The sequence below is a fragment of the Miscanthus floridulus genome, chromosome 10, assembly GCF_019320115.1.
Source record: "Miscanthus floridulus cultivar M001 chromosome 10, ASM1932011v1, whole genome shotgun sequence".
Classification (NCBI taxonomy): Eukaryota; Viridiplantae; Streptophyta; class Magnoliopsida; order Poales; family Poaceae; genus Miscanthus; species Miscanthus floridulus.
The window spans coordinates 40,770,257-40,797,507 of NC_089589.1; the positions used below are offsets into that span (position 1 = coordinate 40,770,257).

Here is a 27,251-nt window from a genome sequence, read left to right on the forward strand (position 1 = left end):
ACTACCCATAACACAGAGCGCTAGAGCTCGTAGCACATGTAGGGAGAGATCGGAGATAGGGTTTTCTCCAAAGAACACAGAGCGGAACATGTGCTGCTCGATGGTTGGTGAAATATCTTAGAGATATTTTAGTATGGAGAAACAGGGCGAAGCGTTTATGGAGATCACATATAATTGTCAGAGTTTGTTAAGGAGTAGCTCGGAGCTGGTAATCATAAGTGGAGATTAAACTAGAGTGGAGAAATAATGGAGACAAATTATGGCGACAAAAACTTCATTCATTATGGAGTGGAGAGTATATCTGGAGCGTTTCAAGGATAGAAACTTATAAGTTGCTCGATGTGCCACAAATTGGGGATATCGACTCCCTCCATGTCACATAGCCGGTAAGACCCTAGTCAGGTAACCTCCTTGACCATGTAAGGCCCTTCCCAGGGGGAGGAGAGTTTGTGCATTCCTTCGGTTTTCTGCTTTCTGTGGAGAACGAGGTCGTCGACCACAAATGAACGACCTTTGATATTGCGATTGTAGTATCTTCACAGGCCTTCTAGGTATTTTGCTATGCAGATGCAAGTGATCAGGCATTCTTCTTTTGCCCGGTCGATGTCCTCTGTTCGAACAACTACGGCTTGCTCTTCATTATAATGCTCAACTCTAGGTGCTCGGTAGGCAATGTCCACGGGGAGTACGACCTCTGAGCCATAGACCAAAAAATATGGAGATACACCGGTGTTGCGACTAGCTTGAGTGCGTAGTCCCTAGACCATAGCTAGGAGTTCTTTGAGCCATCTGCCCAGATGCTTTTCCTCTTTCTAGTATAGTCTCTTTTTTAGGGCATCGAGGATCATGTTGTTCGCCCGTTCGACCTAGCCATTGGCTCTAGGATGGGCAACAAAGACGTATTTAACAGAGATGCATCGGTCTTCACAGAAGTCATAAAAATGATGACCAGTGAATGTAGTTTCGAGGTCGGTGATAATGTTGTTCAGGAGACCGAATCTATGGATGATATCTTCGAAGAGCTCGACTGCCTTCTTTGCAGTAGCCGAAACAAGCGGCTTGTATTCGATCCACTTGGAGAACTTGTCAATGGTGATGTGTACATACCGAAAACTGCCTAGCACGGGCTTGAAAGGCCCAATCATGTCAAGTCCCCAGCATGCAAAAGGCCATGAAGCTAGGAAGGTTTGCAATTCCTGCACCAGCACGTGTATTTGCTTGGCGAAAAACTAACATTCTTCACAACGTTGGATGAGGTCTTCTACGTCGGAGATGGCCGTGGGCCAGTAAAAACTAGCTCAAAAAGCTTTGCCGACCAGGTTTCTGGAGATCGCGTGATTGCCACAGGAGCCAGAGTGAATTTCAAGAAGTAATTTCACTCCTTCTCGGGCGATGCATTTCTGCAGTATCCCTTCCTAGGTGCTTTTTCTCATCAAGTTCCTGTCTACCAGCACATAATGCTTGCTACGATGGATGAGGCGTTCAGTTTTAGTCTTATCGGTGGGTACGTCAGCGCTGGTGAGGTACTTGATGAACTGTTCCCTCTAATATACGGCCAGCGAAGGTACTACAAGTACCAGCTGCTCGGCGGGGGGGGGGGATTTCTTGGACTTCCTTCTCTTCCTTGATAGGTGGCATAAAGAGATCTTGAATGAAGATTCCAGGTGGAATCATGGCGCGAGAAAAGCCTATCGTAGATAGGTGGTTAGTGAGCTGATTTTGATCTCGTATCACGTGGTGGTACTCAATACTATAGAACTTTCCTTTGAGTTTCCTGATCTCGGCGTAGTATGTGTCCATCTTCTCACTAGAGCAGGACCAATCTTTATTGACTTGGTTCATGACCAGCGTGGAGTCTCCATATACCATGAGGCATTTGATGCCAAGCTCGATAGCTATATGAAGTCCGTGGAGACATGCTTCATACTCCGCGGCGTTGTTGGAGGCTGGAAAATGAATTCAGAGAACATAACGGAGCTTGTCCTTAGTTGGACTAATGAATAAAATGCCAGCACCAGCACCGTTGATGTTGAGGGCATCATCGAAGTACATCACCCAATGCTCGGGGTAGGCAGCGGGGATGGGCTCTTGGATCTCGGTCCACTCAGCAATGAAGTCAGCCAGCGCCTATGACTTAATGATAGGTCTGCTTCTAAATTCTATGGAGTAAGTGCTGAGCTTGACTGCACACTTGATGATGCGGCTGTTGGCCTCTTTGTTATGGAGGATGTCCCCCAGAGGGAACTCGGTGACCACAGTGATCTTGTAGTACTCGAAGTAATGGCAGAGCTTGCGCGATGTGACAAGAATGGTGCATAACAGCTTCTAAACCTAAGGGTAACGAGTTTTGGACTTATTAAGAACCTCACTTGTGAAGTAGACAGGACATTGCACCTTATAGGCGTGCCCAGCTTCCTTGCGCTTGACGACGATAGCTGTGCTAACGACGCGAGAAGTGGTGGCGATGTAGATCAATAGGATTTCGTCTGGTTGAGGCATCGTCATGATCAGAGGCTTCGTTAGAAACAACTTGAGCTGCTCGAAGTCCATATCAACCTCCTTTGACCAGGAAAAGCATTCAGAGGCCTTGAGTAATTTGAAGAACGGTAGTCCCTTTTCGTCGAGGCATGATATAAAGCGGTTGAGAGCAGCCATGCACCCTGTGAGCTTCTGTATATCCTTTACATAGCTTGGCCGTTTCATATTGGTAATGGTGGAGACCTTGTCGAGGTTGGGTTCGATGCCGTGGGCGATGATGATGTAGCCTAGGAGTATGCCGGATGGAACTCCAAAGATGCACTTTGAAGGGTTCAACTTCCATCAGTATCTTTTCAGGTTGGAGAACGTTTCTTCGAGGTTGGTGATGAGATTGTCAATGGTTTTGTACTTGACAACCACATCGTCGATGTAAGCTTTGATGTTGCAGGCTATCTGTTGGTCAAGGCACATCTGGATGGCCCTTTGGTAGGTCGCACCGGCGTTCTTGAGTCTGAAAGACATGGTGGTATAGCAATACGCACCGAAAGGCATGATGAATGACGTTTTGATCTGGTAGTCCTCTTTGAGGGATATCTGGTGACTGCCAGAGTAGCAGTCGAGGAAGGAAAGGAGTTCACAACTAGTGGTGGAGTCTACAACCTCATCTATCCGAGGCAGACCGAAGGGGTCTTTAGGGCAGTGTTTGTTGAGAGCATTGTAATCAACGCACATTCTCCATTCTTTATTCTTTTTTTGAACAAGAACTGGATTTGCTAACCACTCAGGATGATACACTTCTTTAATAAATCTAGCAGCTAGGAGCCATTTTATTTCTACCCTAATAGTCTCCTTGTCTGGCGCGAATCGTCAGAGTTTCTGCTTGATCGATTTGGCGGTCGGCGAGACATTGAAGGAGTGCTCATCTTCTCCCATGGTACCCCCGGCATATCTGTAGGTTTCCAAGCAAACATGTTGGCGTTGGCATATAGGAAGGAGATAAGCGTGCTTTCCTATTTGGGGTCGAGATGAGCCCCAATCTTGACGGCCTTGGTGGGGTCATCGAGGCTGAGGCCGACCTCCTTTGTTTCCTTAGATTTGGTAGAGGCACGAGGAGGCTCCAGCGCTGGGATCTCTAGGTCATTGGCGGGCACTGTCTTGGCATCGGTAACCACACTAGCCATCTGGATGGAGAGGTCGGTAGCTTCGACGAGGGCAAGACTCTCTGTTTCACAGGCGTAGGTGATGGAGAGGTTGGCCTATAGGGCCAGAACTCCTGCAAGCGAGGGCATCTTCAGTACCAGATAGGCATAGTGCGGTATGGCCATGAACTTGGCCAGAGCTAGCCGACCAAGTATGGTGTGGTTGGCGGTGTTGAACTCAGCGACGTAGAAGTTGATGTGCTCGACATGGAAGTTGCTAGCCATGCCAAATTACACCGGGAGGGTGATCTCTCCAAGCATCTTGGATGCCCTACCAGGTACCACACCCCAGAAGGAGGAATCGGAGGGAGTGAGGTCTTCTATTCCAAGGCCCAGCTCCTTTAGGGCTCTGGCAAAGAGTAGGTTCAGAGCACTTCCACCATCGACGAGTACTTTCCTGAAGAGTACTTTCTTGACTGTTGCATCAAGAACAAGGGGCAAACACCCTATGTAAGGGATGTCCACCCACTGGTCGGCCCTACTAAAGGTGATGGGGACCTCAGACCAGGTGTGATAGCTGGGGTTGGCGATGGCATCCTCTATGTTGACGTCGAGCACCCAGTGGGCGGTGAGCTTTCGATCTCTTCTGCTCTCGGCGGCAGTGAGGCCCCCGAAGATGGTGGCGACCACTTTGTCATGATCCTAGAAGGCATTGTTGTTGTCCCCAGGTGGTCGGCGACCTCTGGCTCTGTCGTCGTCGTCCTTCTTCCTAGCCTGGAACTCCTTAGCCAAGCTAAGGCAGTCCTTCATCTTGTGTTTGCTATTCTTATGGAGGGGGCATGGGCCTTCAAGGATTTTCTTGTATTGCTCGTCGAAGTTATGCTTGGCGTGAGGTTCATCAATAGAGGCGATGATGTTGTCTGGTCGGCGACGACGATATTGACCAGCTTTGGACCCTTCTGGCCGATCACGGCCACTGTCATGATGGTGGCCGCGGTCGTCATAGCGGCGGTCACTGCGGCATCGTTCATCGGGGCGCTTATCGCTGCAGCGAGTTGGGCAGTGATTGCCCACATCCTCGTTGAAGCAAAGTTTGGCCTCTTCAGCATCGGCGTACTGATCGGCGGTCACGATCATCTCGCCAATCCCCTTTGGTGGTTTGCGATTGAATGTAGAGCGGAGGTCACGGTGATGGAGTCCTCGAACGAAGACGGTGATGACTTCTGCTACCGTGATGTTGGGAATAGAATTCCTCATCTTGAAAAAACATTTGATGTAGATACGGAGGAGCTCGGACGGTTTCTGGTAGATGCGATTCAGATCATGCTTGGTGCCCGGCCGAGTACACATAGCCATGTAGTTATCGGTGAAGACCTTCTTCAGTTGTTCCCATGATCCGATGGAATCCGGGGCAAGGCTTGTGAGCCAGTTCATTGCAGTTGGCGTGAGCATGATGGGAAGATAGTTCTCCATGACACTGGTATCTCCCCTGACGGCATGCACGGCGGTGGCATAAGCTTGTAGCCACTATGTGGGGTTCATCCGCCCCTCATAGGGCTCAATTCCAGTGATTTTAAAACCATGGGGCCACTAGAGTGTTCAGAGTGCTCTTGTGAATGCCCGAGGCCCTTCGGGATCGTCACCGTCGCGATCGACAGCATTGCCGATGTTAAGTGGTTGGAGGGTTGTATCCGGGTTACTGAACTCTTGCTCGTATTCTTGACGTCGGCGTACTTCCTCTTCATGGCGAGAGAAACGACGCTCATCGATATGACGTCGCACATCACAGAGATTGTTGATGTGCGCTCGTACATCTTGGTCGACTTCTTGGTCATGTTGGCGAGGGTAGTCGATACGGTTTTCCCTAGCTCCCCCTAGAGTGGTTGTCTATCATCACGATGTTGATCGGTGAAACAGCTTCTGTTGGGGCGATGATTGGATCTTGGCGCAGTGGATCGGCGAATTGAGCTTGTCGAGTAGGAGGGTCCCTGATCCTGGCAGAGCTCGTTGACCTGATAGTGCGCAGCTTTAAGCATTGCGATGACCTTGGTGACCTCTAGCATTTGCTCGAGCCGAGCGAGCTCATTAGCGGCCATGGCCAAGTTGGCGCTTGGGGTCTTGTAGACATCATGGCTGTCGACACGGACAAATTTGTCATTGAGATTGCGGCAAAGTGGGCGTGGCCTCCCTTGCGAGTCGAGCTATTCTTCATTACGAGCAGCCTCGGCCAGCACAATGGCGGCCTCATTCGCTCGACGCTGTGCACGATTGGCGTTTCTATTGACACGAGCGGCATGGTCCTCGTCGGTTTCCCCATCCCATGGGGGGCTGTCGATGCTAACATTGAAAATCCCGCCTCCCAGGAAGGGTGGGAAAGGAGATTGGACGACGGTGGTTTCGGCGACAGTCTCGTAGAGCCCTAGGACTCAGAGTCTGGATTTTCCTCTAGGATGGTGTGGAGGGATGCTTCAGGATGTTGGTGGATTTGCAGCATATTGATGGTTGGCAAGAGCTGGTCAGCGATCTGATCGGCGAGAGGATAGATGTCTCCCACCTGGTCGATGAATTTGCCCCTTAGGGCATCTTTGTAGGAGGCGGCGATGCTGGTGAGCCCAAAGGGTAGAGCCATAACCCCTGGAGTTTCCTGATCAGCCTCCGATAGATCAGAATCAGAGGGTGGTCGGCACTAAACCAAAGTGGTCAGAGCCGATTCCACGATGGAGAGGTAGTCGATGAGCTTCTAGCAAACCTGATCGATGGATGCGATTAGATCATCATTGTTGAGTTGCTTCCTCGGGTAGCATGGGAGTAGGCAGCGAGTTGCTGGTGAAGATGACCTCGGAGGCAATTCCAATATCGAATATGCTATTGCAGGTGTTGGTGTGGTTGGTGTAGGATCGATCTGCATCAGCTCGATGATCTCTCCATCTCCGTCAACATTGATGACCCAGGAGATCGATCTGACCATAAAGATCTAGTTAGGCTTTGGGGAGGACAAAGAGCCTGCAAAATGTACCATCTTGTTCGTCATAGAAACAGCACGCACACCCCTACCTGGCGCACCAACCGTCGATGAAAGATGCTCGGCAATCCACCGAGGGGTATCCCACGATGGTAGATTTGTTGTAGAGGTGCGCGTAATCAAGAACGAGAAGACAACAAAGAAACAAGAGTTAGACATATTTAGGCCGTCAGCACGACGTAATACCCTACTCATGTGGTCTATTGGTTTGTATTGGCTATCGTATAATATTGCGTGTGTTTTGAAGGGGTCCCTACCCGCCTTATATATTCTTGGGGGCAGGGTTACAAGTCGGTTAGATCTAGGAGATAACCGGTAAGTAATAACAGATTACATGAATCATGGGATCGAGCGTATCCTAACAGATCTTGTAGTATCTTTAGGATATCACCCTTGATGCCTTGCGGTGCACGCCGAGCAGTGTCGTGCACCGTATGTCTTCGTCTTGTGGGCTGGACCACCCCTAGGAGCGTAGCCCATGTAGTCTACCGTGGGTATCTAGGGTTGTACCACCCACACTACCGAAGACTAGCAGCTTCATCCTAACAAAGGTCATCCGAGGCCTATGCTTCCCCAAGGGCCAGAAGTTAGAAACAACCATCTCTTGGACGAGATCCTAGCCTCCAGAAAAGTAGCAAGCTTTCCCGAAAGCAGCTCTCTCCGCGTCGACCTCTGAAGGAGGCCTTACGTGAGTCAAAGGCTTCATCTCCCCCATGGTCAAAGCAAAGGGGTACTTCTTGACCTTCGGCCCAGTCTTCGGAACAACACTAGGGTCTTCACGTAGAACCAGTACCGAGACCAGTCCTTCTCCCACTTGTTCTTCTGAGCAAAAGATATCTCCAAACCACCTTTTTTTGGACCCTCTTCGCCATAAATGCACAACTGGCGAACTGGTACTCCACCTCCACACCATCGACCTTTGCCTTCTTGGGCTAGCATTGAAGGTCATAGTATGCGCAGAAGGTATCCAGGTCTGGCGGAGCACCATACATCTCGCAGGCATAGCAAAATTTGCTCAATGTCAAGATGTCGTTGGGTGTCAGATGATGGAGCTGCACCTTGAATGTCTCCAAGACCGACCAAAGGAAATAAATTGGAGGGATCCGAAGACCACAAGCAAAAAAATCCTTGAAGATGATGGCCTCATCAACCTCTGGCCGAGGAACTATCTCGCCACGTGGGAGACGACCTTTCCCCTTCGGAAAATAGCCCTCCTCCTCTAGCGACCTTATTGCTCTCGCCGTCATAAGTGTAGGCCTGAAATCCTAGGACTTCGCCATCTGAACCTTTGATTCCCTAGCTGAAGAAATGGGAACCAAGTCTCCGACAGAAGCCTCAATGCTTTCCAGACTGTCTTGAGCCTCTGCCGAAATAGACATGCACTCCTCGTACCTCCTCAACCAACCCTCCGACCTCACGCCAAGCAAGCGGGAGTAAGGACCACTAAAGCTAGGCCAATGGAGGTCAAAACTAGAAGGTGAAGCCACTTCCGAAGGAGGCGCAAGACCAAAGAAGCAACAGCGCAAGCAAAAATCCTAAGTCCTAAGCCACCAAAGCGAAGACAACACAGCAAGCCAACCGCAGGCTTGGAGAACTACAACGACGAAAGCGACGGCTCGAGGGGCTTGATGGGGGCCTCCTCACCGCCCCCCCTTATATAGGCCATGAGGGGACACTTCGGATTTCGAGCACCAACGGTCACGACTGTTCCCCAACAGTCACGGCTGTTCGAACAAGCATCGATCAGCGAGCCATCGCAACAAACTAGGAAGAGACACATCGCCTCACCAGCGGTTTGATACGTGCAGCCAAGGGGGGAAGGGGGAAGGAAGCCTCTGCCACCCCATATCAGTGTCACATTTGAGGCTCACGGCCTGCTCGCACCGGACAACGTCCTCAATGAGGAACTGTTGGGACACCAATACACGAAATCACGGAGGCTAAGGTTAACGGTGGTTAACGGCATCGGGTTGTGTTTGGATGTTTCACAGGAGCACCCGGTGAGAGCCTTCGGATGAAGCCCAAGATGGCACGAAGACCTAGGAGAAGCAGGCAAAGGTCCGCGCAGGGGACTTGGAAGGCAGCCCGGAGAGCCTTCGCCGGGCATAGGGAGGCCTCTGCCTACAACCACCGGTTAGGGCGGAGGCTAGCCTATGGGCTCGCCAGGGAGCAGCTGGAGATCGAGGGCAGAGGCACAGGAGCAAAGGGCGGAGGCACCTGCGTCTTGAGCGAAGACTGACCATTCAGATGAAGGAGGGAACAATACAGCCCAAAACTAGAAATGGGCCTTTGGTGGGCCTGAAGTCAAGGCCCGAGGAACATAGGCGGTGCAAGAAGACAAAGTCTAAGATGACCCTGAGGGCTTGAACTAGTGTAGGGATATCTAGGGAATATGCCTTAGCAGTTAGAGGGCAAGATTCTGATGTACAAAATTGGCAAATGGTACCCTATAAAAAGGGGGAGGGTGCCTTGTGTAATGAGGCTGGTTGGTGAGTACATTTATGAAACCCTAACCAAGCTTGGGCCTACTTACCTCTACTCATTCCTTCGCCCGGGGCACTCGGCTAGGCGAAGGTCTTCCATGTATCAATTGCTAGAAACCCCAGTTTTCCAACAATATACATTTAAAACACTTGAAACATAGGCTTGCAATATGCGTATATTGTCATTGCAACATATGCAACATCCTAGATCTGCTTTTGCAACAGCCAGGTCAACGAAACACTTGAAACATGTGAAACGCCTGAAACACTTGAAACATGGCATCGCCAACGGCCACAGCCTACCTAGTGAGGAACTACGGTAGCCAGCAAGGACGTCACTCCGTGTGCTCGCGCCCATCCTCGTGGCCTATCACTCCTCATGTGATTCTCCCACGCCTGGTCGTGGCCTAGGCTAGCTCCCATTGGCGTGGCCCCGCGGCTGCTACTCAAGCGCCATTGCTCGCTTGGCCACAGGCATCCAGCGCCATCCTCTCACGAGGGATGGGGGCGCGGCAGGGTAGAATCAACCTAGCTAGAGGAAGATGCAGCCACTACCAGAATGCCCAGGTTTGTCGTGTGTCCACGGCACACACGGCACACGGCGAAGCCCAAAAAATTCTCAGCAAAGCCTTTGCCGAGTGTTACACTCAGTAAACAACACTCGGCGTACACAGAGTCGGCAAACGTTTCTTTGCCGAGTGTTTTCTATCGAGCACTCGGTAGAGTGCTAAAACCGACACTCGGCAAAGACTTTTTGAAAAATATAAAAAAACCCCACTCCCCCGCCACCGCCACCACCACCCACGCCCGCTGCATGCGGCCGAGGCGAGGAGCCGGCTGGCAGGGGCGTGGTCCTGGCCCACTCGTAGCTTACCCACCACGATAGTGGCCAGCTCGCTGCCTGTCCGTGTCCGACGCAGAGTGGGAGGGAGCAGCAGCTTGCGGCGGTGGCTTCTGCAGGTCCGGGAGGAGTGGCGGCTTCTGCAGGTCCAGGAGGAACGGCTGTTGCCGGACCCGAAGAAGAGAATAGGGAGGAGACGACAGTGTGGCTACGGATCTCTAGGCGCGACGGCGGCTACTGACGTCGAGGTGGGTTGGCTTCTTGGTGGTGGTCGCGGCTCCGTCCTGGAGCAGACGCGCATGCGCGCCATCGGGTTTGGGGCAGGCCTGCTCCTGGTCGATGCCGACTCCGACATGCGCGTCGCGATGTGGGAGGAGGGCACGCCGCCGCCCGCGAGCTACGCCTCGCTGCGCGTCTCCTCCGCCACTGTGCAGATCCACCCACCGGCCGCGCTTGGCTGCCCCTAGCCGTGGTCGCGCCGGCCGCGCCTGCCGTGAGAGGAGGGGAGGGGGCGGCGCCGGGAGAGGGAGAGAGGGGGCGCCGGAAGAGAGATGGGAGGGGGCTGCGGCGGCGGGAGAGGGAGTTGGAAGAGGCAGGAGACGGTGGGAGGGGAGGGGGTGGCGGTGCCGGGAGAGGGAGGGAGGGGAGGGGGCGGCGGCGCCGGGAGAGGGAGGGGAGGCCCGTGGGAGGGAGGGGCGGCCGAGCAAGTTTATAGGGTCGTGAGTTTGCCGAGTGCCAGATCGGGACACTCGGCAAAGCCACATCTTTGCCGAGTGTCAGATCGGGGGCACTCGCAAACATTTTTTTTATTTTCCTTCTTTTCCACAACATGTTTCAAGGTCAGAAGAGAGAAAAAATGTTATTATTTGCCGAGTGCCAAATAATTACACTCGGCAAACATATTGCTTTGAGTACCAGACAATTACACTCGGCAAACATATTTCTTTGCCGAGTGTTTCTTTTCTTATTCGTCGAGTGCAATTATTTTGCTGAGTGTTTTTTTCTTTTGCTGCACTAAAGAGTTTGTTTGCCGAGTATCCGATGGATTGCACTCGGCAAACCCTCTTGCACTCGACTTACCTACTGATTCTAGTAGTGAGCATGTTGTTGCGGCGGCGGCAGCGGCAGGAGTCGTTACTGCCTGCTGCTTGTGGAGGGATACCGGTCGCCGGATCCGAACGGAGAAGATAGATGTAGTAGCAGTTGGCGGAGATTATTTCGGCCGGCACGAGTTGCAAGTCATGTGGCGGCGGCGGAGTAGTTGCTTAGGACTTGAGATAGCCTTTTCGGCTCGAGACGATGTGCGTTGTGAGGTGGAGTGGGGAATTCTTTTTTGAGAGAGACTGAGGGCCGGTCCGCTGCGCAGGTCTGGGAGCTGCGTCTAGACGGACGGACGCCCGTGGCCGAGCATTACCGTGTTTTATTTCACACAATGCTGCGGATTTTGGAAATGCCACACACGAAGTCACGAAGTACATATATATAGCAGCGATCGGATACGCAGTCAACAGCGAATGAACAGGATGAATACTGAAGACTGGAGTAACAGATGAAGCAAAGCCGTCGCTCAGCGCATTATTTCAGCTCAAATTCGCTTGGGATGTTTCCTCCCCAGTCTGGTGAAGAACTCGTGGAGCATCTTCTCGCCGCAGCGCTGATGCAGCCTCTCCACGGCGTCTTCATCCCATGGCGAGCGATCCACGAGTGCGTCGTCACCGTCGTCGGTGTGTGGCGGTGGAGCGCGGGGCGGCTGCTCGTCCAGCTGCTCGCTCGGCCTCGGCTTTGGCATGAGCTCCAACGAAAGGCGATCAAGGTGGTTCATGACTTTGTCTAATGTTATTTTGTCCTTCGACCTCATGTCCCTGTTCTTCCTGCTGCTGCTATCTTCCTTGTGGTAATGGAGCTTGTACCCCTGGCTCTTGTAGTAGTTCTGGTACCCGTGCTGCGGTATGGCGTCCGGGATCTCCTTGCCAATGGCGACCGCCGTCTGCATTGATCCAAGTTTATAGAGCGTCAGTACTCAGTAGTGTCTAATCTGAACCGTAGTGACAATCTATAGTTAACAAATACTAGTACGTACCTCGTAGCACCAGCAGGAGGCGACATGGTTGATGGTGTAGCCGCCTCCGCCCAGGAGGAGCAGCGGCAAGCCGTAGCCCTTGACGATGCTGACGCACTTGGCGTGGCCGCGCACGGACAGGCCCAGGCTCGCCAGCCGGTCGCCGGCGAGCGAGTCGGCGCCGCACTGCATCACGACGGCGTCCGGCTCGAACACGGCCATCACCCTGTCCACGATCGGCCCGAACAGCTGGTGGTATCGCCCGTCGCGCGTTCCCGCCTGCAGCGGCACGTTGATCAGAGTAGGGCAGACGCCGTCGTCGCCAGCAGGTAACTCGCCGACGTCCACGGCGTCTCCAGTGCGCGGGAAGAACTCGCCACCGAACTGGTGGAACGACACCGTCAGCACCCGGCTGTCTTCCATGAACGCGGTCTCGACGCCGTCGCCATGGTGCGCGTCGATGTCCAGGTACAGCACCCGCTTGAATTGTCCGCCGTCAAGGAGGGCCTTGATGGCGACCACGATGTCGTTCACGTAGCAGAATCCGCCCGCCTTACCCTTGCACGCGTGGTGCATGCCGCCGGACCAGTTGATGGCGATCTTATACCTGCCGCTGGCGAGGGCGCGCGCCGCCGCCAGCGACCCGCCGGCGTAGCGCTGGCAGTAGTCCCAGAGGTTCTCGATGACGGGGTTGTCGTTAGTGACACAGTGGGTGAGCTCGTTCCAGACCTCGCCGAGCTTGTATTTTTCGGCTGCTTCTCTCTGCGTCTTAGCGTCGGCGTTGTAGTCAGCTGGCGTGAGGTCGCGGAGGAATCTGATGAACTCTGGATCGTGGGCGAGCTCGAGGTCTTCCTCGGTGGCCGGTGCGACGCGGAGACGGTCCATGTCGTCGAGCAAGCCGTAGGCCTTGATGAGGGCGAGCGTCATGGAGACACGGTGAGGCACCATCTCGTGTGTCTCGCCGTAGTCAACGTAGGAGATGCGCGGGTCGTAGTAGTAGCACACGCTCTTCTGCTTGGTGCCACCGCCGTCGTCGTGGCATGGTTGCGGGGACGGCGGCGGGTGCTCGCTTCTCCGTTTCCCCATGGCTAATCCTAATGTCTCTCTGTTGGCAAAGAACGTCTGGTGCGCTGCACGCATATGATTAAAAAGAAGACCTGCAGCACGTAGTAGACTAGTACTGCTACGTTCGGGTCGGGATAGGACTCTCTTTTTTTTTTTTTTTTTTTTGATGCCTCGGGATAGGACTCTCAGTCCGACTAGGAAGCTGCCAATTCTCTTTTTATTTATTTTTTATGAGTTCCCGTGTTCTAAGCCCACGACAAATTTTCGTAAGTACCCAAATTTGTATATAGCTTGTCCTAAAGTAACATTTTTCCTTTATGGCAATGAATATAAAAAACTTCAATATATATTGACACTAAAATATTAGCATTACTTTGTATATTACCCAAAATAGTTTCATAATATATAATTTTTGGGTTTATCGTATTGTAATTTAGATATTATTAGCTAAAATTTTATAATGATAACATGGATGCCTCGATCACTGGTATAGATTCATAGATTACTATCGGATCTAAAACCCAGCATCACTGTCAGAATTGGATATGACCGAGTGCAATCATAGTGATGAGCATAGCTTATCACTGCCGATGCAACACCCAACAGTGATTCAAATATTTTACAATCGGTTCAAGGCTAGACCCGTCTATGATACCAGTATGATTAGTGTCGAGTCTAACATTTACTTGACAGTGGGTAGCAATGGGCCGCTGCTGGATCAAAGGCTTAAAGCTGGTAGATGGCAGTGACCTTCATTTTCTCATTTTATATACTTTATTATCACATATTTAAATATAGGTTGATGTCTAATATTTCATATTATTAATACATCACATATATCTCAGAGCCATCGTATATCTCACAAAATTCAATAATAAATACACATAATTACAAAATCATATATGCATAATTAGAAAATCATGAAGTCATTACAAACCAAAATCTCATTAGAGTAGTAAGCATGTGATTGAAGTAAGTCAAGATATTTCTAATCCAGCAATGTCCGGGCAACGTCCGAGCTAACAAACGTGCCCTTGAGTGAGGGGGAGGGGAGGGTGCTTGGCCTCTCTGGTCCCCTTTCCTTCGCCACGGGTTAAAATCATACAAAAACTAGACATGGTAAAGAAACTACACCCTTCAAAACAACAAAGTCAAGTGCTTTCACTCCAACTAGCCCCCACGTCCGAATTTTTTTATTTTTTAGCCATTTTTTGAAATTTTTTCATAAATATGCTCCTGTAGGTATGATTTCAAAATCTGGACCCTTAGCTCGGCGCCATCGTTGGTGGCGCCGAGCTTACACGTCTCGACGCCATAGATTCTGACGCCTAGGTCGGGGCCACGTTGGCGGCGTGGACGCTGACATGGCAGCCAGCTCGGCGCCGTGGATCTTGGCGCCGTGATTATTGGCGCCGAGATCCACGGCGCCGAGCTTGTGTTTTAACCCGGCGCCCAACCAACCTGACCGAGCCTTCTTTCTCTTCTTTCTCCTCCCTCTCGGGTTTTTTCTCTCCCCACTTCGCCCTACCTCACGAATCGGCATATTAGACCTCGAAAACTTTGATTTGATCCGTAGATCTTCGAGAGTAAGGTATCCTCGCTCCCTCCTATTTTTTTCAAATCAATTCGGTATATATTAGTCGGATTTTTAACTTAAAAATCGTCATTACTTAGGGTTTCATACAATTTTAATATTTATATTATACAACCGTAGGATGCCAAGGCGTGGAAAAGCTACCAAACCAAGGTAACCTCAGTGCATGTTGTTATGTTATGGATTCATTGTTGTGGATCAAATGGGAAACCCTAGGTGTAGGGTTTAATGTTAATTGCTTTCGGTTCTTAGAATGAAAATAGCTAAATTGTAGTTATAGCCGAATGACCGAAAATGTCTTCGACCCATTGCCTCTGCCTAGTGGTGTTCCAGTGTCCATGTACTTTTATGGCGATCCTTGCAAGGTAGCCAAGTCCGATGAAGAGAACATGTATAGGCAGAGGTATTGGATGTGTTCCAATTTTGTGTTTGAGCCTACACTTCGTCAGCGCCGTATTAACAAGATGGTGAGGAATTGATGTTGTGTAATAATTATTTTGTGTCATATGACATCTTGCATGATTTTTTTTGTTTTATAACAATTGCATTTGTTGCAGACCCCTCCATCGCTCTGTGATTTTGAGCAGTGGATCGACACTGAGATCAAGCCTGAAAACAAGGAATGGATGCAGAAACTGTTGCGGTGAGAGGCAGTGGACAAGGAGATGATGAAGAAGAGACGTGGAGAGGAGGCTACAAAAAAGGAGCACAAGGAAGAAGAGAAAAGGAGGCGTGATGCTGCGTACAGGGAGGAGAGGGAGAAGAAGCTTGAGCGTGCACGCCGAGCGAAAACAGCAATGGAGGAAAATCCTGATGCCCTGAGGAAGGGAAAGTGGCCTCGTTGCACTCAGTAGTCTCCATTACTTGCTAGTTCTATGATTTATTCATGAACAATGTTATCTATTGTTGGACTTTTCATTGTGTTGTCATGTAATGCACTTTCAGTATGGGCATGCTTAGGTCATGTCCTGCGTTATTTAGTTTGTCGGCACGTACTTCTAGTATTATTGTGTTGTTTAATGTGTCATAGTATTGGACTTTTCATTATGTAGTTGTTTTCATTATTTGTGGTCATAATATTCAGTTTAATATTGCGGACGTAGTGAAATATGATCACGTGCTGCAAACAAAATCTAACGAAGTAGGGCATTATATAATTCAACTACTAATTTTTGACCTTATCGCATCGCTTCGCCTTGCATCAAACACAAATTTGATGCAATAGGTGGGTGCTATTGCATCAATTTAGCAAATCTGATGCAATAGGTGGTCATTATTGCATCGAGAAGGCATTTGATGCGATAGTAATTCATGTCGATGCAACAGGTATGATCTATCGCACCGATTTCGAAGAAGAGATGCAATATGTACAAATTATTGCATCAGACAAATTTAGTTGCGTTACTATTGATTTTTGATGCAATAAGTAGGTGGTATTGCACCAGCTTAGAATATGGGTGCAATTAGGAAGTACTATTGCATCAAATTGATAGTGCAAAACTCTGATGCAATATGTGATTTTTATATCATCGGTTTAGGAATGTTTTGATGTGGTACATTGTCACTATTGCATCAAAAGTTTTACATTACAAGATGCTAGGACATATTAGCAAAGATTGGTCATAGTATACATATAGTCACTGTTCGCCTAAACGGTCGTTTAGCCCGTTTAAACACCGTATAAACGCTACACGGTGGTGTGCCGTTTCCATTTAATCACCCATTTACCCCGTTTAATTGGCCGTTTAGCCCGTTTAATGGGACGTTTTGCCCGAATAATGGCTAAACGGTAGGTGGCCGACTGTTTACCGTTTAGCGTTTAGGAAAACATTGCATATAGTTATTGCGTCGTTCATACTTATTATCTTCGTTATCAAGCGAAGAAAACATCACATACTATTTGCCATGGATGTTTATGCAATTTCATATATTGTTGCCCACTCTATATATTGCAGCCCACAAAAACAATTTACAACCAACAAACAAATTGAAAATGGCACATTCATTATCACTTGGCAAATCAGATTCATTCATAATTACATGTCCAAATAATTGTCACATGTCAAACTCAACCCAAAATACATGAATCTCACATGTCCAAGTCATTACCAACTTCAACCTCCCACTCTTGTACAAGTGCAGGAGTAGTGCTTCTCTTGGGAGATGCTGGCTCAAGGCCAGCATTTCGTAGAAATTTACTTGATGGCAGAACATGAGCAACAACTTGATCAGGATTCATTGGTTGTTCCCCTTCTGGTGTAGGCTAAGTCATGGCGGCGTCCATTTGAGCCTAACATGATAAGAAAAATAGTTTGCATTAGTATGCAAATGTTCAAAAAATTTAAGCAATGGCTGACTTATTAGAAAAACATACTACATTTGATGCCAAAACAAGCTGGAATCAGTATGGATAATTTAATCATTGCTTGTAGATGTGAAATACCAGCAGTATAATTGTTCTATAAGGGCTTCATTTTCAGGTCATATATTGAAAATTTGACAAGTCACAAGTCTCACAGTAAATTAAAATTCACAAGTACATAATATATGACGGACAACAGTAGTTGCTCTTGGATGTGCAGTGGTGGCACATGTGCACCTGGATTGGTTAGTTATGTACTCCTTGCACTATATGTCAGTTCTGTAGGTGCAGATGTTCAAAAAAGGAGGTGCAGATTTTATACTCTACTCCTTGCACTATATATTTGTTCTGTAGGTGCAGATTTTTACAAAAGGAGCTGCAGATTTTATACTCGACTCCTTGCACTATATATTAGTTCCATATGTGCAGATTTTCACAAGGAGGTGCAGATTTTATACTTCTCTCCTTGCACTATATATAGTTCTGTAGGTGCAGATTTTCGCAAAAGGTCACAACTATGTGATTCAATATATTTCTTCCCTTAACATTACTTTTATGTTTCTAAAAGTTTTGTTTCAGGTTCATAGGATTAATTCCAGCCACCTGCAAAAGATATCCTATTGACAATAATTTGATCGTTTACTGTTTGGTCCATCAAATTCCACAACTTATGTTTCATCTAGAAAATTCTGGATCATGTAGAAAACAAATCAGTGAGGTACATAGATATACATATAGATATTCTAGAATGCTATTTGGAATGGGACAAGTGATATCTTTTGCAGTAAACTATCATCTAAGTTCAGCTATAAAGGAACTGTACATTGGACAAGAAGTAACATTAAGAGCAAAGATTAACTACACTGCAGTTTTAGAACTAGACACCTAGAGCAAGAAATGAAACAACAAAATAGCTTCAGGTATAGAACAGTCCATTTAATTTTGATAATGCATAAAAGGAACCATGAGCTTGGATAGTTGATGTCAAGCAGCAGAAGCAAATCCAGTGCAACCTTACCTGCTGGTTGTCGTTTGCTTCCTCCCCATTTTCAACCTGCAGGAGGCATGATGTGCACGGAGGGTCGCCGGGCAGGGAGGCTTGCCGGAGGAAGGGTTCGCCGGGGAGTGAGAGGTGCACCCTGCTCGTTGCTGGGTCCAACGATGTGTTTTTTTATGTCAAAAAGAGCTGAAATGGAACTGTGCAGGACTAGTATACACAATGCAACTTGGACAGTATTATAAATCTTTGTATACAATGCAAGTTGGACAGCAAACATATAGGTAATTCAAGAAACAGATTAATTTAATTTATGAACAGCTAGGAAAGAAGCATTCTCATTTAATTTACTAGGTCAATTTTATCTTTCAAAACGTGAACCTACAATTGCCAATAGTATAATTCAGAATACATGTAGTACAATTTTGTCTTTCAAAACATTCAGAATGCAACTAAATAAAGGGGTTAGCTACAAGCAACATGAAAAAAATGCATGTAGGACAATGGCACTAATCTCATTATGCACAATCAAACAGCAGCAGTAAGAGATGGACAAGCATGTGTTGTTGGAGAACTAAAAAATTCATAGTTCACTGCAAATTACATACCACAACCAATTCTAAAATGAGGTGCTTGATATGATGAGATAATTGCCTGTACCTTGTGGTATGTCAAGATGTCCCATATAGTTGTCACCGACGCCAAGGTACCGAACAAGGAAGACTCTGAACCTGTATCTCAAGCTGTCGAACCTGATGACGGTGTTGCTGAACCTGGGAGCGAGAAGCATGTCCAAGTTGAAGGCAAGAAAGGGGCGCGGAGCCGCAGGCCCAACTACAACGTCTATGGGCCAGACTGGGTGTGAGACGTTAGCGGCCCATCTTCGTTTATCGCTTTGATTACTCGACGGCCCATGTAACGGGTGGGGTGACGAACAGCTCCTATGTAATGTCTTGCTGGCGAAGATGAACGCAAGCTTGAACACGTTATCGAACCGAGCCGGTTGGCGTCGGCGGCGACCTCCTGGCGGTGGCCAGAGTCTCGAGTTCAAGTAATCCCCAAGCTAGATTGCCTCACAACTATCTAGTCCGGTTACAATAGTGTCACATCATGTACGTGCCTTTTAACCAATTTTACCTGTTACAGATACAGCAAAATTTATATCCAAATATTCTTTTCAAAGATACAAAAATTCTACAAGGTAGCGCTTCTCTTGGGAGATGCTGGCTCAAGGCCAACATTTCGTAGAAATTTACTTGATGGCAGAACACATGTACAATCTTGGCACTCAGATCTTGGACAGTTGGGGCATCGGGTTCAGAGAGAAGGGGCAAGATTTGAGCAGCGGGGTTGATGGTGGGTGACAAAAGTAGCTAGGACGGATGAAGAACCTGCAGGGGCTCTGGATGCGGCGGTGGAAAATGCCCGGCGGCGGCGGCTGAAGAGATGCCCGGCGGCGGTGACGGAAGAGATGCCGAGCGGCGGGGGCAGTGGGATTTCAGGAGGCGGCGGAAGCAGCTCGGTCGCAGCCGACTACATACTCCAGTGGCTGCTGATAGAGAGGTCGTGGTGTGGCGGATTTGCTGAGCGAACTGTGAGCAGGAGAGAAGAGAAGATGGACGAGGGGAACCTGAGAAGCTGGCGTCGGATTGGATCCCCGTGACCCCGCAGCCCGACGAGGGGAACCTGAGAAGCTGGCGTCGGATTGGATCCCCGTGACCCCGCAGTCCGACGAGGGGAACCTGAGAAGCTGGCGTCGGATTGGATCCCCGTGACCCCGCAGCCCGCGCCCCCGCTTTTTACCTCGCGCTGTGCCGTGTTGTCTCTGAGACGTGGGCCTTCCCAGCAATTCACTGCGCGCCCACAGTTTTGCTGCGCGGCACGCCAAATTCCAGCGCACGCTATAGAGGGGAAAAAATTACTTGGGCCATTAGGTGCGGGCATGCAGCGCGAAAGTTTCTCTTTTCACCGGGCATGTTAAATGGGTGTCTGACTGGTGGGTACCGAGAACGAAAAAAAGAAAGAAAAAAAATGAACGTGCACGTGCTGTTTGGTTTTCTGAAAAGTAACCACTACACCAGGATGGATTTTTTAGAGCGGCTCTAGCATATTTAACATATTTATAGCGACGGTTTCGACAGCCGCCCCTACTAAACTGTTGCTACAAATCGCTATACAAATCCGATTTGTAAGAATGGTTCATTATTTATAGGGATGGCTGGATACGAAGACACCCCTACAAATCCATTTATAAAAATTCACGAATCCAGAACCAATAAATAACAAAATTTTCTTTTTAATTAGAGGAGGCCCCCACCGGTCAGCCACCCACCCAAAATTCATGAATCCGGGGCCAAAAAATAGCAAAAATTTCTTTCTAATTTGAGGAGGCCCCCATCAGTCAGTCACCCGCCCAAATTCACGAATCCAGGCCCAAAAATATTTGCAAGTAGCAGCCGACAGGATTCGAACCCGCAACCTCCCCCTCACATGTACCCTACTCTTCCACTGCACCTCACAATCACTTATGTCTATAATAGCAAACGCGTCCGTACGTTGCAACGGGACCTATACATAGGAATCACACTCTGTATCGTCGTTAGACGAAAGTTATTCTAACTCGTATGAGCATGAGTCATATGAGTTCGGGTCACATACGAGAGATACGAAGGGCGGGACCGAAAGTTATTTTTTTGAGAAATTCAAACGTAGTTTTCCTTACAAAATGATTTCAAGTCAAAAAGTTGTCAACTATAAACTTTTATAACTTTTCGAGATCTACGACTTTTATTTTGACCATTTGTTCATCCGACATAGTGGTAGTAACATTGTTCACAAATCTTACATACCCCTCTTATAGTTTATACGAGAGATATGTAAGATTTGTGAACAATGTTACTACAACTTTGTCGGATGAACAAATGACCAAAATAAAAGTTATAGATCTTGATCAGTTCTACAATTTTTATGTTCATGACTTTTTCAGCTGAAATCATTTAATATTTCAAAATGACGTTTGAATTTGCCATTTTTGAAATTCAAATTTCAAATTGATAAAACACAATCACATGAAAAGATGATCAAAATAATAGCTGTAAGAACACAATAAATTAATAGAGCATGATTTTAGAAAAAAATTAAGAAAAAAATCATCAAATTTAAATTTAGTACGAGAGAGAAAGACTAGTCGTAAGTTTTAGCCGGAGATTAAAAAGAGAAATCAGAGTTTTTCAATAATTTAAAAATTAAATTTCTAACAGCATTTTCAAGCAGTAAATGATTTCAAATGAAAAAGTTATAAACAGCAAGGTTCTATAAGTTTTCCAGATCTACAACTTTTATTTTGGTCATTTCTCTATCCGATATTATTTGAAAAAAAAAACAAATTTTAGTACTTATTTTTTAATATTCGACGTCTATTTGTAGGGGCCGCTCACATCGGAATTGAAAATTCTTTTTGAGGTTTAGATTATAACTCATAGCATTTTTTAATTAATTTTTTTTTTGAGGATTAGATTATAACTCATATCATTTGAAAAGATAAGTTATTTTCGGCTTAGAACTTTGGCGCTAGCTAAATCCGAATTCCATCCGAATTTTCCAGTCCCGCGTTGAGTTGCCGCCGGCCCAGGCCAAATAACGTATCCCCCGCGTCAGTTACCTTTGGCAATACCCTAGCTGGCTGCTAGCTCCTCGCTCCTTAAAATTCCCCATTGCGGCGGCTGCTCTCTAGAGCACCGCATCCCACGTCACCAGACCCGGCCTGCCGGCCGGCTCGTCCACGCCCTCCTTTCCCTTTCCCTTTCCCCGAACTCTCTTACTATGCACAGGCTCGGGCGCCACTGTGACTGCGGGAGACCGAGGGCCATCCACAGGCGGCGGTGGCGGATCCATGGCCGACTACTATGGATCCGCGACCAGCGGCAACGGATCCATGACGAACGACATCCCACCTTCCTCTCACTGCAGAAGACGTGGGGGATGGCCGTGGTGTGTGTAGGGCTCATGTTGCGTTGAGACCTCAGCAAGGTGAAGGCCCCCCATCTCTCTTCCTCCGTCATGTTCCTGTTTCTCCATTTCTGTATGCATTAGTGTCACTTGCCACTTGTAACAGGTTGGATAAATTTAGGTGCTGGATTTAATATAAGTGCATCTCAGTCAACAATGAGGCATGTTATTAGTCCAGAAAGGGACCGTCCAGAAATGTGTAGCCGTTTACTGGTGCAGTAACGCTTTCTTGTCAACTTCAATAATTTTATGCTATCCTTGTTCCATCATCATGTTACGGTGTGCAAGTGCAACTAAAAGAGATTAAAAGTTGTGAGAGGATAGCAACATTACTTTGTGCCTGAAACATTGTAATAGTAATATTTGGTATCTAATATTTAGTAGCAATTCATTTCATATGGCCTTTTAGTACTAGAAAATATGTAGGGAATACTGATTATGTTTGCTCCGATTCAGATTTCATAGCACTGAACAATACTGAACATACTGAACATTGTCAGTGTCAGTGGCAGTATGCAATTTCTAGTAGCACTAAGCAAATGAGATGTGGTAAATTGTGTACTTAAGGCCATATTGCCTACAAGAGTTCACCTCTTAATCGAGGCATATATGATGATTGATAAAATTTCACTTGTGTATCTTATTCATTTGTTCTTTCCTTAGCAAACTAGGTATTTTCTTTAAATAATTTACAAGAGCTGAGTCTACCTTCTATGTTACTTCTATCATAATTTACATGGAAATGTAAGGGGTAAGGATCTGTACCAAATTTCCCAACCTATTCCCTCAAATTTTCCCAACAGATTGCTAACTCCTACTTCCATGCCCCTAATTAAATATCCTGATACTTCTACTCTTTGTACCTTTGCTTCATTTGTCGGGTCCGTCGATATAATTATTGTCTCAGATTCCCTACAGCAATGCACTAGGAATTCATCTAGTTATGAAATGGTTAGTAACTCAGCTCTGAGATAATGAAAACGTCTCCAGTTTTCTATGGCAAGCTATTCAGCTCTAAGAATTATAGAATGGTATTATGGCCCTACAGGGTTTAGAAAGTATTCCCGATACTTGGGATGAGATTCATGCAACGTGAGTTTTACAAAGTGACTAGTTAGAAATTGTTTTTACTGTAAAGTTAGTTTTGGTGAATTCATGGCATGTTTGACTCTAGATTGTGGCACCAATAATTGGGTTTTTTTTTCTGGTCGATATTACTTTTGGATAACCAAAAAATAATTTATTTCTCATAGGTGCAAAACTCAGCTACTGGTGACTGGTGAGGTTTATCAAACGGGTCCAGTATGTGCACCAAAGAAACATTTGGTGCTACAGCTTCTTCTCACAGTACATGGAATCCTCTTTTTCTTTTTCACCTGCACTTAGTGATCATTTTAATCTTAGATACAGTAGGTACTCCAAAGTTTGAAAGACTTCCCTAGACCATATTTGCTAGCGCATTCTGTTGAAGGCACACAAGACTTCCCTAGATACAGTAAGTGCTACTTTGTTCATTAGTACTTAGTGATGTTGCAATTATATATAACATAATTATTATATTGATGGTTGTACATGCCCTGATTGGGTGATAAAAGGTCATCATCTCCTTGTCCTTGTGTTGGGTTTGGCAATCCTATCTTTAGTTTCTTATTTATGCTATTTTCAGCTGTGCCACCTGTTCTTTTTGGTATAGCAAGTTTGGATGAGCCAAATGCTTCCAAACTTTTTCTGTGGTCTCCTGATAGCATATGGTAGCTGCTGTAATTTTTGTAGAATTTTCTATGCAAGTCTTGTATATGGTCTTTTATGCATCCTTGTATCTATTTAAATTTAGAAAAGCATCAAATAATTTTATTTTATGATGGCCATCATATTTTCTGGTGTCCATGAGTTATGTATGTTGCCATGATATGGTTGGTATGGTCCAAATGTAAGTTTGGAACATTGTTAATTCTTTAAGTGAGATGTTGGTCCCATCTGGACAGATCTGGGGACTTAGAGAAGTTCACCTTGATAAGTTGGTTTCCTGGGAAACTTGTGAATACCAAAGTCAAAGATAATTGTCATATCTAGCTGCTGTTCAAATTTGAGGTCATTTGGCCTAGTGGTTTGAAAGTTACAGCTGTTTGAAGTTACCTCCCAGTTTTTGGGTGCTCTCTGTTTCAGCAGAGTAGTTTCTGTAATTCTGCTATTTCGAAGTACTTAAGTTCTGAATCATGCTTTGATGTATGAAGATGAAATCTCGAGAATTTTATAAGATTTCCAGAATGTCCTCTCGTAAGTCATTTGGACTTGTATATCTCCAGATATGATTTATTTTCTATACAGCTGTTGCATGCCCAGATTTCTAGGAACTTGCTGGAAAGCAAGTTGCTTATGTTAGATGCTTTATGTAGTTAATTATGTTCTTTAAAGTGATTTGAATAGAGCTGGGCTACTCGGTAAACGAGTGTCCAGTGATGTATGTTCTCATAACATGTTTTATTCATTTATCTCCAATGTCATACATATCTCTGAAATGCTAGAGTTCAACTGTCCATTGCTTTTTACCTCTCAACATGCTTTGGTAGGAATCATATTTGCATGATTAACATGGACTTGGATTTTTTGAGGAAGTAATCAGTACATGAATCTAACTGATACAGTTTGATTTCCAAAGTATCCATTTTACCTAATTCTTATTATACTTGAACTGGAACTGCTGTTGCTACTTGCTAAAGTTGAAAACACTAATTGTGTTCTTAAATTTAGGAAAGCGCCTTCTCCAAAATTGCAGAGAGAATTAAGTTGGAAGCTTTTGTGATTTCAAAAGAACAAGAAAGGCACATTCTTCATGAAACCTACAAGGAAACCACTGGATGCAGGAGCAGGAAAGGTCCTGGACATGGATACTTGGCAAAGTATCCGACCCGAAGCCAACTTATGAATGAACGAATTGAAGAGCAAGCTCGTGCATCTGCATTAGCAGCAACAGCCCAACAGAAGAATAGTGAGATGCAAGCTGAGGTAGAGAAGTTAAAAGAAAAGCTTACCGTTCAAGCCGCTGAGAGAGAGAGCGACAAGGAAAAAATTCAGCAGCTGCAACATCAACTGGAGAGTACAAGTAGCAAGATTAGAGAAGAACTAAGGCAAGAGTTTTTTTCACTAATTAAACAACACAATCAAGCACCGCCTTTGGTAATAATACTACTTCTTAATTGTTACCAACATCATTGATTTTAGTAAAGCTTGATTGCTAATGTTTCTCCTTATAACTCCAATGCAAGAATGCTGCACCAACCACAACAGCCCCTCAGCCTGCACAAAATATGGTTAGTGGAAATGAAGGTGCAGATTTAGCATAGGTATTATTTTTTGATAAATGCAAACTGCGATGTAATGGATACCTACATTTAATCTGATATAATGTGTGAATCTTTTTTTTAAATATGAAGGCTGGTACAGAATCTGCCCTGCCCACACATAATGAACCTGCTGTTGTTCCGACTCCCATCCAAGGATCAGAACATGTGCAACAGGTAATATACTTCAAAATTATCACCTGCAGTTGAACAGATTCTTAGAATTGCTAAGTGGTGATTGCTCCTTCAAATCTTCTGGTTTTTACAGACTGTACCAGACAGTGTATTGTTGAGCAAACATAAGAGTATCCAACCTAGTCGCCTCACTCGCAGCGCCAACAGATCACTTTTCCCAAATGATAAAGATAGTAATGAGACAGTGACATTTATTACATCACAAACACTGAGGAATATTGTTGCAAATAAAAAGCTACAATGCAGAAAGAAAGGAGGAAAGGTATGAGCAATCAGGTGTCATTTTAAGTTGTTGTCCAGATTATTAACATGAACTTTGTTCACTTATACATGTATGTTTGTTCACTTAACATGAGCAATCAGGAGTTCATGCCTTATGTGTTTATAGTTCGGCTTCAGTATCCATTCTATTTGTTAAACCCAAAAATATTGTTGTCTATCATGTGTTGTCTATGTTTGATTCCAACTGTGTGATCAACTATATATATTACTAATGCATGTCATTTTGACTTTTTCAGGAAGATCAACCTTGAGGGAGTCTTGACAAGCTGAAATGAATCAAATATTGTGCAACGAGAAAGATGTCATGTTGATCTGTGCTAAGAGACATGTATTTTTGTTTATGATTGCCTATTTGTAGCATAAGTTAGTGGTTTGTAATGCAGTTCAACTTTGCAATTACCTATTTGGAAATAGGAAGGCATTTGACTTCCTTACATTGTACAAACTATTGAATGCTTATGATCCAAGTTATTAATATGATTGCCTTTTGTGCCATTGAATTTTGTAATTTTATGAATTTTTGTGCAATGAATTTGATGCAATAATTGGTTGCCCTTCAAATCTCATGTCGATGCAATAGTTTGTATTGCATCCAAGCTCATGTCGATGTGATAGTTTGTATTGCATCTAACCTCATGTCGATGCAATAGTTTGAATTGCATCGAACATAACGTCGATGCAATAGTTCCTATTGCATCGAACCAAAATGATGATGCAATAGAACCTCTTGCATCGAATCAAAATGGTGATGCAATAGATTATATAGCATTGAACCTAATATGGATGCAATATAGTCTATTGCATCGAATGATAGCCGTTGCAATAGATGTATTGCATCAACATGATTTGGATGCAATAAGCTATTGCATCTCTCAATTTTGATGCAAGAGACAACGGATGGACGATGCAATAGCTGCTTCTCGCATCAACCACAAGTAACCGATGCGAAAGGCTATTGCATCAAGACCACTTGCATCGGCTGGCATCAAACGAGAAATTGATGCGAAACCGAACTATTGCATCTATTTTAGACATCAAAAATTGACTAGTGCAACAGGGTCAAAATTTAGTAGTGAACACACAAAACACATGAAATGGCATATGAGAACATGTACCGAACTAGGGTGCAGAGGTCCTGAACTAAACCTAACATGCCTTAGATAATTGAAGCGAACAACAAGCATAAGAAATGGCTTGTGAGAACATATACCAAACAAGGGTACATAGTTTCTTCGACTAAACCTAACATGCCTTAGGTAATGAAACCAAACAACAAACACATGGATGTGCCATGTGAATGAGATATGGTCGTCCTAGTAGTGTGGCCATATAGCAAATTGTGTTGCACCTTCTCCACAGTAGCCTCCCATTGTTGTTGGTGGTGG

The 27,251-nt window shown here is 46.1% G+C and overlaps 4 protein-coding genes across 5 annotated transcripts; 1 reads left to right on the forward strand and 3 right to left on the reverse strand.

The window, feature by feature from the left end:
- Positions 1–3,908: 3,908 nt before the first annotated feature.
- LOC136488467 (uncharacterized) lies at positions 3,909–5,090 on the reverse strand. The gene is made up of 2 exons (XM_066485397.1): positions 4,392–5,090; positions 3,909–4,319 (listed from the first exon to the last, which is right to left on the reverse strand). Exons 1-2 carry the CDS (start codon positions 5,088–5,090, stop codon positions 3,909–3,911), a joined length of 1,110 nt encoding a protein of 369 aa, XP_066341494.1.
- Positions 5,091–11,548: 6,458 nt separating this feature from the next.
- Positions 11,549–13,033, reverse strand: LOC136488468 (histone deacetylase 1-like). The gene is made up of 2 exons (XM_066485398.1): positions 12,044–13,033; positions 11,549–11,950 (listed from the first exon to the last, which is right to left on the reverse strand). The coding sequence occupies exons 1-2, from the start codon at positions 12,968–12,970 to the stop codon at positions 11,549–11,551; spliced, it is 1,329 nt and encodes a 442-aa protein (XP_066341495.1). The 5' UTR covers positions 12,971–13,033.
- Positions 13,034–16,655: 3,622 nt separating this feature from the next.
- LOC136488470 (uncharacterized) lies at positions 16,656–19,984 on the reverse strand. The gene is made up of 4 exons (XM_066485399.1): positions 19,671–19,984; positions 18,701–18,813; positions 18,062–18,192; positions 16,656–16,971 (listed from the first exon to the last, which is right to left on the reverse strand). The coding sequence occupies exons 1-4, from the start codon at positions 19,982–19,984 to the stop codon at positions 16,945–16,947; spliced, it is 585 nt and encodes a 194-aa protein (XP_066341496.1). The 3' UTR covers positions 16,656–16,944.
- A 1,746-nt stretch (positions 19,985–21,730) lies between these two features.
- Positions 21,731–26,361, forward strand: LOC136486531 (uncharacterized). Of its 2 annotated transcripts, none has more exons than XR_010766862.1 (6): positions 21,731–23,543; positions 24,800–25,225; positions 25,315–25,375; positions 25,483–25,566; positions 25,658–25,846; positions 26,103–26,361. XR_010766862.1 is itself a non-coding variant. In XM_066483442.1 (6 exons), exons 2-6 carry the CDS (start codon positions 24,971–24,973, stop codon positions 26,134–26,136), a joined length of 603 nt encoding a protein of 200 aa, XP_066339539.1. In that variant the 5' UTR covers positions 21,731–23,543; positions 24,800–24,970; the 3' UTR covers positions 26,137–26,361. The 2 variants fall into 2 exon arrangements, 1 of the variants encoding a protein (XP_066339539.1); XM_066483442.1 differs by having other exon boundaries at positions 25,315–25,359; positions 26,107–26,361.
- The last annotated feature ends 890 nt before the right edge of the window (positions 26,362–27,251 follow it).

Excerpts from the sequence above, each read along its gene's own strand:
- LOC136486531 (XM_066483442.1), top strand. The coding sequence starts at position 24,971 with ATGAATGAACGAATTGAAGAGCAAGCTCGTGCATCTGCATTAGCAGCA. Across the intron at positions 25,226-25,314 it reads ACAATCAAGCACCGCCTTTG|AATGCTGCACCAACCACAAC; the intron begins GTAATAATACTA and ends CTCCAATGCAAG. Across the intron at positions 25,847-26,106 it reads GCAGAAAGAAAGGAGGAAAG|ATCAACCTTGAGGGAGTCTT; the intron begins GTATGAGCAATC and ends TTTTTCAGGAAG.
- LOC136488467 (XM_066485397.1), bottom strand. The coding sequence starts at position 5,090 with ATGGAGAACTATCTTCCCATCATGCTCACGCCAACTGCAATGAACTGG. Across the intron at positions 4,320-4,391 it reads GCTTGGCTAAGGAGTTCCAG|GATCATGACAAAGTGGTCGC; the intron begins GCTAGGAAGAAG and ends AATGCCTTCTAG.
- LOC136488468 (XM_066485398.1), bottom strand. The coding sequence starts at position 12,970 with ATGGTGCCTCACCGTGTCTCCATGACGCTCGCCCTCATCAAGGCCTAC. Across the intron at positions 11,951-12,043 it reads CCTCCTGCTGGTGCTACGAG|ACGGCGGTCGCCATTGGCAA; the intron begins GTACGTACTAGT and ends GGATCAATGCAG.
- LOC136488470 (XM_066485399.1), bottom strand. The coding sequence starts at position 19,984 with ATGCCCGCACCTAATGGCCCAAGTAATTTTTTCCCCTCTATAGCGTGC. Across the intron at positions 18,814-19,670 it reads ATCCGACGCCAGCTTCTCAG|GTTCAGCAACACCGTCATCA; the intron begins GTTCCCCTCGTC and ends TCTCGCTCCCAG. Across the intron at positions 18,193-18,700 it reads ACATCTTGACATACCACAAG|CAACGAGCAGGGTGCACCTC; the intron begins GTACAGGCAATT and ends CGTTGGACCCAG.